The 12,205-nt window shown below is 45.7% G+C and overlaps 1 protein-coding gene across 1 annotated transcript in view; it reads left to right on the top strand.

The window, feature by feature from the left end:
• slc12a5a (solute carrier family 12 member 5a) overlaps positions 1–12,205 on the top strand; it is a 112,751-nt gene that overhangs the window by 34,779 nt on the left and 65,767 nt on the right. The window contains exons 5-6 of the mRNA XM_065021935.1: positions 10,102–10,156; positions 10,702–10,832. Coding sequence (XP_064878007.1) covers positions 10,102–10,156; positions 10,702–10,832 — 186 coding nt within the window. The remainder of the gene's footprint in view (positions 1–10,101; positions 10,157–10,701; positions 10,833–12,205) is intronic.

Here is a 12,205-nt window from a genome sequence, read left to right as displayed (position 1 = left end):
TGTTGTTGTTAACATACATGTTGTTTACAGTGTGTTGTTGTTTACATACATGTTGTTGATAGTGTGTTGTTGTTAACATGCATGTTGTTTACAGTGTGTTGTTGTTTACATACATGTTGTTTACAGTGTGTTGTTGTTAACATGCATGTTGTTTACAGTGTGTTGTTGTTAACATGAATGTTGTTGACAGCGTTCTACTTCTCAGCCACTCAGTCATCACAAGGCTGTGGAACAGTTATATGATTATACTCAAACGTATGGAATATTTAGACTATACATCAAATGGGCCGTTTCGCCATCATTCGTTCTGCGAATTATTTCTATGTTAAGCGTCTCTGGAGCAATGTCCCATTAACCCATATGTTGGAAGGAGCATCCGAGCGTTATCAACGTGGTATTCATGTGTGTTATACCCCCTGCTCGTAGCCTAGCATATCACACCGCTGTCTATTCTGACCACTAATAAAGCATGTCGCTAAAATTTGCTTTAGCTGTCTGGATGGAAAGTTTGTTGTTTGTTTGCCCTATTCCTTACTTCCGGGTCCTGCGTCCCCTATTCATTACTTCCGGGTCAAGCGTCCCCTATTCATTATTTCCAGGTCCTGTGTCCATTATTCATTACTTCAGGGTCCTGCATCCCCTATCCATTACTTCCATGTCCACTATCCATTACTTCAGAGTCCTGCATCCCTTATTCATAACTTCCAGGATCAGCGTCCCCTATTCATTACTTCAGGGTCCTGTGTCCACTATTCATTACTTCTGGGTCCTGTGTCCACTATTCATTACTTCAGGGTCCTGTGTCCACTATTCATTACTTCTGGGTCCTGCGTCCACTATTCATTACTTCAGGGTCCCGTGTCCATTATTCATTACTTCAGGGTCCTGTGTCCACTATTCATTACTTCAGGGTCCCGTGTCCATTATTCATTACTTCAGGGTCCTGTGTCCACTATTCATTACTTCAGGGTCCTGCGTCCATTATTCATTACTTCAGGGTCCTGTGTCCACTATTCATTACTTCCAGGATCAGCGTCCACTATTCATTACTTCAGGGTCCTGCGTCCACTATTCATTACTTCAGGGTCCTGCGTCCACTATTCATTACTTCAGGGTCCTGCGTCCACTATTCATTACTTCAGGGTCCTGCGTCCACTATTCATTACTTCAGGGTCCTGCGTCCACTATTCATTACTTCAGGGTCCTGCGTCCACTATTCATTACTTCAGGGTCCTGCATCCACTATTCATTACTTCAGGGTCCTGCGTCCACTATTCATTACTTCCGGGTCCTGCGTCCCCTATTCATTACTTCCGGGTCAAGCGTCCCCTATTCATTATTTCCAGGTCCTGTGTCCATTATTCATTACTTCAGGGTCCTGCATCCCCTATCCATTACTTCCATGTCCACTATCCATTACTTCAGAGTCCTGCATCCCTTATTCATAACTTCCAGGATCAGCGTCCCCTATTCATTACTTCAGGGTCCTGTGTCCACTATTCATTACTTCTGGGTCCTGTGTCCACTATTCATTACTTCAGGGTCCTGTGTCCACTATTCATTACTTCTGGGTCCTGCGTCCACTATTCATTACTTCAGGGTCCCGTGTCCATTATTCATTACTTCAGGGTCCTGTGTCCACTATTCATTACTTCAGGGTCCCGTGTCCATTATTCATTACTTCAGGGTCCTGTGTCCACTATTCATTACTTCAGGGTCCTGCGTCCATTATTCATTACTTCAGGGTCCTGTGTCCACTATTCATTACTTCCAGGATCAGCGTCCACTATTCATTACTTCAGGGTCCTGCGTCCACTATTCATTACTTCAGGGTCCTGCGTCCACTATTCATTACTTCAGGGTCCTGCGTCCACTATTCATTACTTCAGGGTCCTGCGTCCACTATTCATTACTTCAGAGTCCTGCGTCCACTATTCATTACTTCAGGGTCCTGCGTCCACTATTCATTACTTCAGGGTCCTGCGTCCACTATTCATTACTTCAGAGTCCTGCGTCCACTATTCATTACTTCCAGGATCAGCGTCCACTATTCATTACTTCAGGGTCCTGCGTCCACTATTCATTACTTCAGAGTCCTGCGTCCACTATTCATTACTTCCAGGATCAGCGTCCACTATTCATTACTTCAGGGTCCTGCGTCCACTATTCATTACTTCAGGGTCCTGCGTCCACTATTCATTACTTCAGGGTCCTGCGTCCACTATTCATTACTTCAGGGTCCTGTGTCCACTATTCATTACTTCCAGGATCAGCGTCCACTATTCATTACTTCAGGGTCCTGCGTCCACTATTCATTACTTCAGGGTCCTGCGTCCACTATTCATTACTTCAGGGTCCTGCGTCCACTATTCATTACTTCAGGGTCCTGCGTCCACTATTCATTACTTCAGGGTCCTGCGTCCACTATTCATTACTTCAGGGTCCTGCGTCCACTATTCATTACTTCCAGGATCAGCGTCCCCTATTCATTACTTCAGGGTCCTGTGTCCACTATTCATTACTTCAGGGTCCTGTGTCCACTATTCATTACTTCCAGGATCAGCGTCCACTATTCATTACTTCAGGGTCCTGCGTCCACTATTCATTACTTCAGGGTCCTGCGTCCACTATTCATTACTTCAGGGTCCTGTGTCCACTATTCATTACTTCCAGGATCAGCGTCCACTATTCATTACTTCAGGGTCCTGCGTCCACTATTCATTACTTCAGGGTCCTGCGTCCACTATTCATTACTTCAGGGTCCTGCGTCCACTATTCATTACTTCAGGGTCCTGCGTCCACTATTCATTACTTCAGGGTCCTGCGTCCACTATTCATTACTTCAGGGTCCTGCGTCCACTATTCATTACTTCAGGGTCCTGCGTCCACTATTCATTACTTCCAGGATCAGCGTCCACTATTCATTACTTCAGGGTCCTGCGTCCACTATTCATTACTTCAGGGTCCTGTGTCCACTATTCATTACTTCCAGGATCAGCGTCCACTATTCATTACTTCAGGGTCCTGCATCCCCTATTCATTACCTCAGGGTCCTGCATCCCCTATTCATTACCTCAGGGTCCTGCATGCCCCATTCTTCTGCCCTCTGTCCTGCTTCGTTTAAATGCTAAGAGCGTCTCTCTCTTTCACTTCTTGCTTTCTCCTGCTAAATATGTTAGTCAGTCTCTCTTTTGCCCTCATTGCTCTGATTCTCCCTAAATGACTCCCTCTTTTCCCTTTCCTTGCTCTCATCTCTCTCAGTCTCTCTCTGTCCCTCAGGACCAAGACGTTACCCGTATCGCAGTGGTTTTTTTACATGGCAAAAATGTAAACACAAAGCCAGTCAGAAGACATGATTAAGCAATTCTTTATAATGCATAGATTTCTATTGAACTCTCAGTTCTACGGGGTTACCTATGTAGGGGCTAGGGGTCGAACCGGAGTTCAGCGCGTGTTTGCTAATAAGTCCTGCTAATGCTGTCAGAGGAGAGCCTGCTCCAGCAGACTGATGTATACTCTACAATACAGTGAATGAACTTGCCCTTCTGTTGCATTGAAAAGTCTAGTGCATTTATGTAATGATGGCTATAGTCACTCTCTTAGGGCAGGTTCAAACCACTTCATGTTAAACTAATTTTAGCACGACTTCAGCAAGTGCATTCAAAGGCAGACAGTTTTAGTTTCATTTGGACGATACAATCGTAACTCCACTCTATGTCGTCTGAAGGTAATCTAGATAATGTTGTCCCTTTTGAGGCTAGTGCTGGTGGTCATCAAAGAGACAGGCTCAAAGACACAAAAACGCCCTCGGCTCCCAATCCCTTAGACTCATATTGTCGGAAACACTGTGGAATCGACGGCTTAGCTTGTTAGGGACATGCGGATTTGTGATTTTTTTCCGGCCTCTCCATGTACCGCTTTGGGGAGAATTCCCAGCTCGTCCCATGGTTAAGCTCCCTGCCGAGTGGCATTGTGTTGTGTCTCATCCGGACTCAGCAGATGGTATGGCCATGTAATCAGCGTTTTTAGTGGCTCGTGTGTAGGCCAGGGGACATGTTGGTACGGTGGCGTCTCAGGGATGCCAGGGCAGTCTGAAGGTCACTCAATACGACAATCCCTCTGGAAAGGATATTAGCTGAAGCGCCTGAAACTGGAACATAAAAACGTTCTGTACCTGTGGCAATAGAGCCCCTTGTCGGATCGTGAAAATACATGCCAGTACACTCACATTAAGTACCATGCTCTACACAAGTTTTTTAATGTTGTGTTTTCTCACATTAAAAACCATAGCTTATGTGAGTGAACATGAAACCCATGTATGACTTGTCTTTAAGCAGGTCGGTAATAGATGCTTTGCAGCACCATGTTTCTAATATGGCAGTGTCTAGCTACCACCGTACTTCTAGTGGCCTTGAAAATATACAGCTCGCCCCCCTAGTCAGATCAGACTCTCACCAAGTAACTCACTTAACTAGGAATCCTACTCTAGCTCGTTGCGTTTCTAATACCAGCTCTCTGGGAAGGCTTTGGTTTCTGAGCTAACGTTACTGTACTACAGTCTGTAGGCCTATAACATGAATGTCATTGCTCCAACCATGTGTTATCCCCATCCATCCTTGAATAGGAAAACCCTATCCATTTAAGAGATCCCAAGTGCTCTGGTATTACACTTTGCTATCCTCTTATAAACAAAGCATGAATTCAGTCCTGAAGTCTGTGTCCAAATTCTCCTTTGGATCTCTGGGTAGAGATCCCAAGTGGGTAGAGATCTCTGTTGGCTGTTCCAGTGGGTAGAGATCCCTGTTAGCTGTCCCAGTGGGTAGAGATCCCTGTTGGCTGTCCCAGTGGGTAGAGATCCCTGTTAGCTGTCCCAGTGGGTAGAGATCTCTGTTGGCTGTCCCAGTGGGTAGAGATCCCTGTTAGCTGTCCCAGTGGGTAGAGACCCCTGTTAGCTGTCCCATTTAACATTTACATTTAAGTCATTTAGCAGACGCTCTTATCCAGAGCGACTTACAAATTGGTGCATTCACCTTATGACATCCAGTGGAACAGTAGTGCATCTAAATCTTTTAAGGGGGGGTGAGAGGGATTACTTTATCCTATCCTAGGTATTCCTTAAAGAGGTGGGGTTTCAGGTGTCTCCGGAAGGTGGTGATTGACTCCGCTGTCCTGGCGTCGTGAGGGAGTTTGTTCCACCATTGGGGGGCCAGAGCAGCGAACAGTTTTGACTGGGCTGAGCGGGAACTGTACTTCCTCAGTGGTAGGGAGGCGAGCAGGCCAGAGGTGGATGAACGCAGTGCCCTTGTTTGGGTGTAGGGCCTGATCAGAGCCTGGAGGTACTGAGGTGCCGTTCCCCTCACAGCTCCGTAGGCAAGCACCATGGTCTTGTAGCGGATGCGAGCTTCAACTGGAAGCCAGTGGAGAGAGCGGAGGAGCGGAGTGACGTGAGAGAACTTGGGAAGGTTGAACACCAGACGGGCTGCGGCGTTCTGGATGAGTTGTAGGGGTTTAATGGCACAGGCAGGGAGCCCAGCCAACAGCGAGTTGCAGTAATCCAGACGGGAGATGACAAGTGCCTGGATTAGGACCTGCGCCGCTTCCTGTGTGAGGCAGGGTCGTACTCTGCGGATGTTGTAGAGCATGAACCTACAGGAACGGGCCACCGCCTTGATGTTAGTTGAGAACGACAGGGTGTTGTCTAGGATCACGCCAAGGTTCTTAGCGCTCTGGGAGGAGGACACAGTGGAGTTGTCAACAGTGGGTAGAGATCCCTGTTAGCTGTCCCAGTGGGTAGAGATCCCTGTTAGCTGTCCCAGTGGGTAGAGATCAGTGGGTAGTGATTCCTGTTAGCTGTCCCAGTGGGTAGAGACCCCTGTTAGCTGTCCCAGTGGGTAGAGATCCCTGTTAGCTGTCCCAGTGGGTAGTGATTCCTGTTAGCCGTCTCAGAGAGATGAACCTGGAGAAGAGTCCCCTAAGCAAGCTGGTCCTGGGGCTCTGTTCACAAACACAAACACACCCTACAGAGCCCCAGGACAACAGCACAATTAGACCCAACCAAATCATGAGAAAACAAAAAGATAATTACTTAACACATTGGAAAGAATTAACAAAAAAACAGAGCAAACTAGAATGCTATTTGGCCCTACACAGAGAGTACACAGCGGCAGAATACCTGACCACTGTGACTAACCCAAAATTAAGGAAAGCTTTGACTATGTACAGACTCAGTGAGCATAGCCTTGCTATTGAGAAAGGCTGCCGTAGGCAGACATGGCTCTCAAGAGAAGACAGGCTATGTGCTCACTGCCCACAAAATGAGGTGGAAACTGAGCTGCACTTCCTAACCTCCTGCCCAATGTATGACCATATTAGAGATACATATTTCCCCCAGATCACACAGATCCACAAAGAATTTGAAAACAAATCCAATTTTGAAAAACTCCCATATCTACTGGGTGAAATTCCACAGTGTGCCATCACAGCAGCAAGATTTGTGACCTGTTGCCACGAGAAAAGGGCAACCAGTGAAGAACAAACACCATTGTAAATACAACCCATATTTATGCTTATTTATTTTATCTTGTGTCCTTTAACTATTTGTACATTGTATATATATAAATATATATATATATATATATAATATGACATTTGTAATGTCTTTACTGTTTTGAAACTTCTGTATGTGTAATGTTTAATGTTCATTTTTGTTGTTTTTCACCTTATATATTCACTTTGTATGTTGTCTACCTCACTTGCTTTGGCAATGTTAACACATGTTTCCCATGCCAATAAAGCCCTTGAATTGAATTGAAAATTGAGTAGAGATCAGTGGATAGTGATTCCTGTTAGCTGTCCCAGTGGGTAGAGATCAGTGGGTAGTGATTCCTGTTAGCTGTCCCAGTGGGTAGAGATCAGTGGGTAGTGATTCCTGTTAGCTGTCCCAGTGGGTAGAGATCAGTGGGTAGTGATTCCTGTTAGCTGCCCCAGTGGGTAGAGATCCCTGTTAGCTGTCCCAATGGGTAGAGATCAGTGGGTAGTGATTCTTGATAGCTGTCCCAGTGGGTAGTGATTCCTGTTAGCTGTCCCAGTGGGTAGAGATCATTGGGTAGAGATCCCTGTTAGCTGTCCCAATGGGTAGAGATCAGTGGGTAGTGATTCCTGTTAGCTGCCCCAGTGGGTAGAGATCCCTGTTAGCTGTCCCAATGGGTAGAGATCAGTGGGTAGTGATTCTTGATAGCTGTCCCAGTGGGTAGTGATTCCTGTTAGCTGTCCCAGTGGGTAGAGATCATTGGGTAGTGATTCCTGTTAGCTGTCCCAGTGGGTAGAGATCATTGGGTAGTGATTCCTGTTAGCTGTCCCAGTGGGTAGAGATCATTGGGTAGTGATTCCTGTTAGCTGTCCCAGTGGGTAGAGATCATTGGGTAGTGATTCCTGTTAGCTGTCCCAGTGGGTAGAGATCATTGGGTAGTGATTCCTGTTAGCTGTCCCAGTGGGTAGAGATCATTGGGTAGTGATTCCTGTTAGCTGTCCCAGTGGGTAGAGATCATTGGGTAGTGATTCCTGTTAGCTGTCCCAGTGGGTAGAGATCAGTGGGTAGTGATTCCTGTTAGCTGTCCCAGTGGGTAGAGATCATTGGGTAGTGATTCCTGTTAGCTGTCCCAGTGGGTAGAGATCATTGGGTAGTGATTCCTGTTAGCTGTCCCAGTGGGTAGAGATCATTGGGTAGTGATTCCTGTTAGCTGTCCCAGTGGGTAGAGATCATTGGGTAGTGATTCCTGTTAGCTGTCCCAGTGGGTAGAGATCATTGGGTAGTGATTCCTGTTAGCTGTCCCAGTGGGTAGAGATCATTGGGTAGTGATTCCTGTTAGCTGTCCCAGTGGGTAGAGATCATTGGGTAGTGATTCCTGTTAGCTGTCCCAGTGGGTAGAGTTCATTGGGTAGTGATTCCTGTTAGCTGTCCCAGTGGGTAGAGATCAGTGGGTAGTAATAATTTTACACGCCCAATTTTTCAGTTTTTGATTTGTTAAAAAAGTTTGAAATATCCAATAAATGTCGTTCCACTTCATGATTGTGTCCCACTTGTTGTTGATTCTTCACAAAAAAATACAGTTTTATATCTTTATGTTTGAAGCCTGAAATGTGGCAAAAGGTCGCAAAGTTCAAGGGGGGCGAATACTTTCGCAAGGCACTGTACCTCATCCCCATACTGTATTTATTTATCTTGCTCCTTTACACCCCAGTATCTCTACTTGTACATTCATCTTCTGCACATCTACCATTCCAGTGTTTAATTGCTATATTGTAATTACTTTGCCACCATGGCCTATTTATTGCCTTAACTCCCTATCTTACCTCATTTCCACTCACTGTATATAGACTTTTCTGTTTTCTTTTGTTCTACTGTATTATTGACTGTATGTTTGTTTATTCCGTGTGTAACTCTGTGTTGTTGTATGTGTCGAACTGCTTTGCTTTATCTTGACCAGGTCGCAGTGGTTAAATAAAGGTGAAATAAAAAAATAAAAAAATACCCATCCACTTCAATAATATACTTGCTAACGACATTGTCTCCGCTGATTCATATCATCCCCTATCAACTAGTCATAATGATACAGTGTTATATAAAGAGTATTGAGTCCCTCCCAGGTGACAGTCAGTAAGTGCTCTATCTGCCTCTCTTTATAACGTTCCCACACAGCTGTATCGAGTGATTCCCCCAGCCTCAAACTACCTCCTAAAATGTTTCAGCTTGCCCAGATACGTCAGATAAAACACTTAAACAATTACTGTCTTCTCTGCTCTCCTCAGAGAGAGGGAGCCTTACTTCATTGTGACCCGATTAGGAATACAGCAAGGTTGTGCAGATTGTTGTTTATCCAGACAGACGGCAGTGTCCACAGGTGACATTAACCATCGCCCACGCCCCCCTTCCTCTCACAGGAAGACGGCTGCTAGTTATTACACCTCTCTCTCTCTCTCTCTCTCTCTCTCTCTCTCTCTCTCTCTCTCTCTCTCTCTCTCTCTCTCTCTCTCTCTCTCTCTCTCTCTCTCTCTCTCTCTCTCTCTCTCTCTCTCTCTCTCTCTCTCTCTCTTCTCAAACACACACACACATTAATGACTTGATTTATTTTAATCCCACACGTCCCTTTAGTTCTCTGTCACTCTCTCTTACACATGTATTACTCACACAAACACACACACTCTTCCCCTGTCATACACACACACACTCTTCCTCTGTCATACACACACACACTTTTCCCCTGTCATACACACACACACTTTTCCCCTGTCATACACACACACACTTTTCCCCTGTCATACACACACACACTCTTCCTCTGTCATACACACACACCCACACACACACCCACCCACACACACACACACCCAACCACCCACACACCCACCCACCCACACACCCACCCACACACCCACCCACCCACCCAACACACCCAACCACAGACAGAGTTCTCCTCTTCTAGTTCTACTCCCTTTACCTTGCTGCTGTAGTTTGGATTCTTTAGAAATGCCTGTCTACAGTCCGTCTCTATTGTTCCATGACCTAACGCTGCCTCTCGTCACGTCTCTACTCATTACTGATCATTGGTGTCCTTCAGTACGAACCAAAAATAATATGGTCCTCCAGACATGGTCATTTTTTCCTCATTTGTGTTTCGCCTGCAATGCCCGTGAAATATCCTGTCATTAGTGAATAACAGATTGAACGTAATACAATCCTAACATCCCATTTCCCCTCTCTGCTCTCTTCTCTCTCCCTCTCTCTTTAGACTATGCTGACTGTTCTGCTCTCTTCTCTCTCCCTCTCTCTTTAGACTATGCTGACTGTTCTGCTCTCTTCTCTCTCCCTCTCTCTTTAGACTATGCTGACTGTTCTGCTCTCTTCTCTCTCCCTCTCTCTCTCTTTAGACTATGCTGACTGTTCTGCTCTCTTCTCTCTCTCTTTAGACTATGCTGACTGTTCTGCTCTCTTCTCTCTCCCTCTCTCTTTAGACTATGCTGACTGTTCTGCTCTCTTCTCTCTCCCTCTCTCTTTAGACTATGCTGACTGTTCTGCTCTCTTCTCTCTCCCTCTCTCTTTAGACTATGCTGACTGCAATCTCCATGAGTGCCATTGCCACCAATGGTGTTGTTCCAGGTGGGTGAACATGCGTTGGCATCCGGCCTTGCTATTGGGACTACTACTTCTACTTCTTCTACTTCTACTTATATGGCTGTGTTTATATGATTAGAGATGGTATCTAATAATCACGTCTCATCCTGGCTTTACTCACCCCTTGGTTAGCTGAGATCAGAGGTGAGAGGAAATTACATGCTTGGGCAGTAGAGTAACAATGTAGCCAACATTTTGTGGTGTAAATCTGGGTCATGTTCATTAGGCACCAAATGTAGAAAATGGGCTGAAATAGGGAGGGACTGCCTGGACATGTCCAATAAGAAACGCTCATTTTCATTTCCCAAAGTCAGAGACCCTGCTCTGATTGGAGAATAGCAGGGTTTGGGTCATTTACATTTAACATGACATAAAATACAGTGATGCTGTAAAAGACGAAATTCACACACATCATTCCAAATCCATATAATTTCAAATCAGTTAATTTGAGATGCAGTTTGTATACAAACTGTAATTTAAAAGTACAATATGTCATTGAAAGAGTGTGTGTATTTATTTGCTGTCTGCAGCTGGAGGCTCCTACTACATGATCTCCCGTTCTCTGGGGCCTGAGTTTGGGGGCGCCGTGGGCATTTGTTTCTACCTGGGAACAACGTTTGCTGGAGCCATGTACATCCTGGGGTCCATCGAACTCTTACTGGTAAGAACCTGGGCTTGAAATAATTATCTTTATATCTATCCAGCTCTTTCTATCTCTCTCTCCCTCTCTCTCCCTCTCTTTCCATCTCTTTCTATCTCTCTCTCCCTCTCTCTCCCTCTCTCTATCTCTCTCTCCCTCTCTTTCCATCTCTCTCCCTCTCTTTCCATCTCTATCTCCTCTCTTTCCATCTCTTTCCATCTCTCTTTCCATCTCTCTCTCCCTCTATCTCTTTCACTCTCTCTCCATCTCTCTCTCCCTCTCTTTCTATCTCTCTCCCTCTCTTTCTATCTCTCTCTCCCTCTCTTTCTATCTCTCTCTCCCTCTCTTTCTATCTCTCTCTCCATCTCTCTCTCTCTCTCCATCTCTCTCTCTCTTTCCATCTGCCCATCTCGCTCTCTTTCATCTCTCTTTCCATCTGCCCATCTCGCTCTCTTTCATCTCTCTTTCAATCTGCCCATCTCGCTCTCTCTTTCATCTCTCTTTCTATCTGCCCATCTCGCTCTCTTTCATCTCTCTTTCCATCTGCCCATCTCGCTCTCTTTCATCTCTCTTTCCATCTGCCCATCTCGCTCTCTTTCATCTCTCTTTCCATCTGCCCATCTCGCTCTCTTTTCCATCTGCCCATCTCGCTCTCTTTCATCTCTCTTTCCATCTGCCCATCTCGCTCTCTTTCATCTCTCTTTCCATCTGCCCATCTCGCTCTCTTTCATCTCTCTTTCCATCTGCCCATCTCGCTCTCTTTCATCTCTCTTTCCATCTGCCCATCTCGCTCTCTTTCATCTCTCTTTCCATCTGCCCATCTCGCTCTCTCTTTCCATCTGCCCATCTCGCTCTCTTTCATCTCTCTTTCCATCTGCCCATCTCGCTCTCTTTCATCTCTCTTTCCATCTGCCCATCTCGCTCTCTTTCATCTCTCTTTCCATCTGCCCATCTCGCTCTCTCTTTCCATCTGCCCATCTCACTCTCTCTTTCATCTCTCTTTCAATCTGCCCATCTCGCTCTCTCTTTCATCTCTCTTTCCATCTGCTCATCTCGCTCTCTCTTTCATATCTCTTTCCATCTGCCCATCTCGCTCTCTCTTTCCATCTGCCCATCTCGCTCTCTTTCATCTCTCTTTCCATCTGCCCATCTCGCTCTCTTTCATCTCTCTTTCCATCTGCCCATCTCGCTCTCTTTCATCTCTCTTTCCATCTGCCCATCTCGCTCTCTTTCATCTCTCTTTCCATCTGCCCATCTCGCTCTCTTTCATCTCTCTTTCCATCTGCCCATCTCGCTCTCTCTTTCATCTCTCTTTCCATCTGCTCATCTCGCTCTCTCTTTCATCTCTCTTTCCATCTGCCCATCTCGCTCTCTCTTTCATCTCTCTTTCCGTC

The sequence above is a fragment of the Oncorhynchus nerka genome, linkage group LG2 (assembly GCF_034236695.1).
Source record: "Oncorhynchus nerka isolate Pitt River linkage group LG2, Oner_Uvic_2.0, whole genome shotgun sequence".
In the NCBI taxonomy this organism is placed as follows: Eukaryota; Metazoa; Chordata; class Actinopteri; order Salmoniformes; family Salmonidae; genus Oncorhynchus; species Oncorhynchus nerka.
Note: the sequence above shows the minus strand (reverse complement) of the source record. Positions and strands in the feature narration are given on the sequence as shown.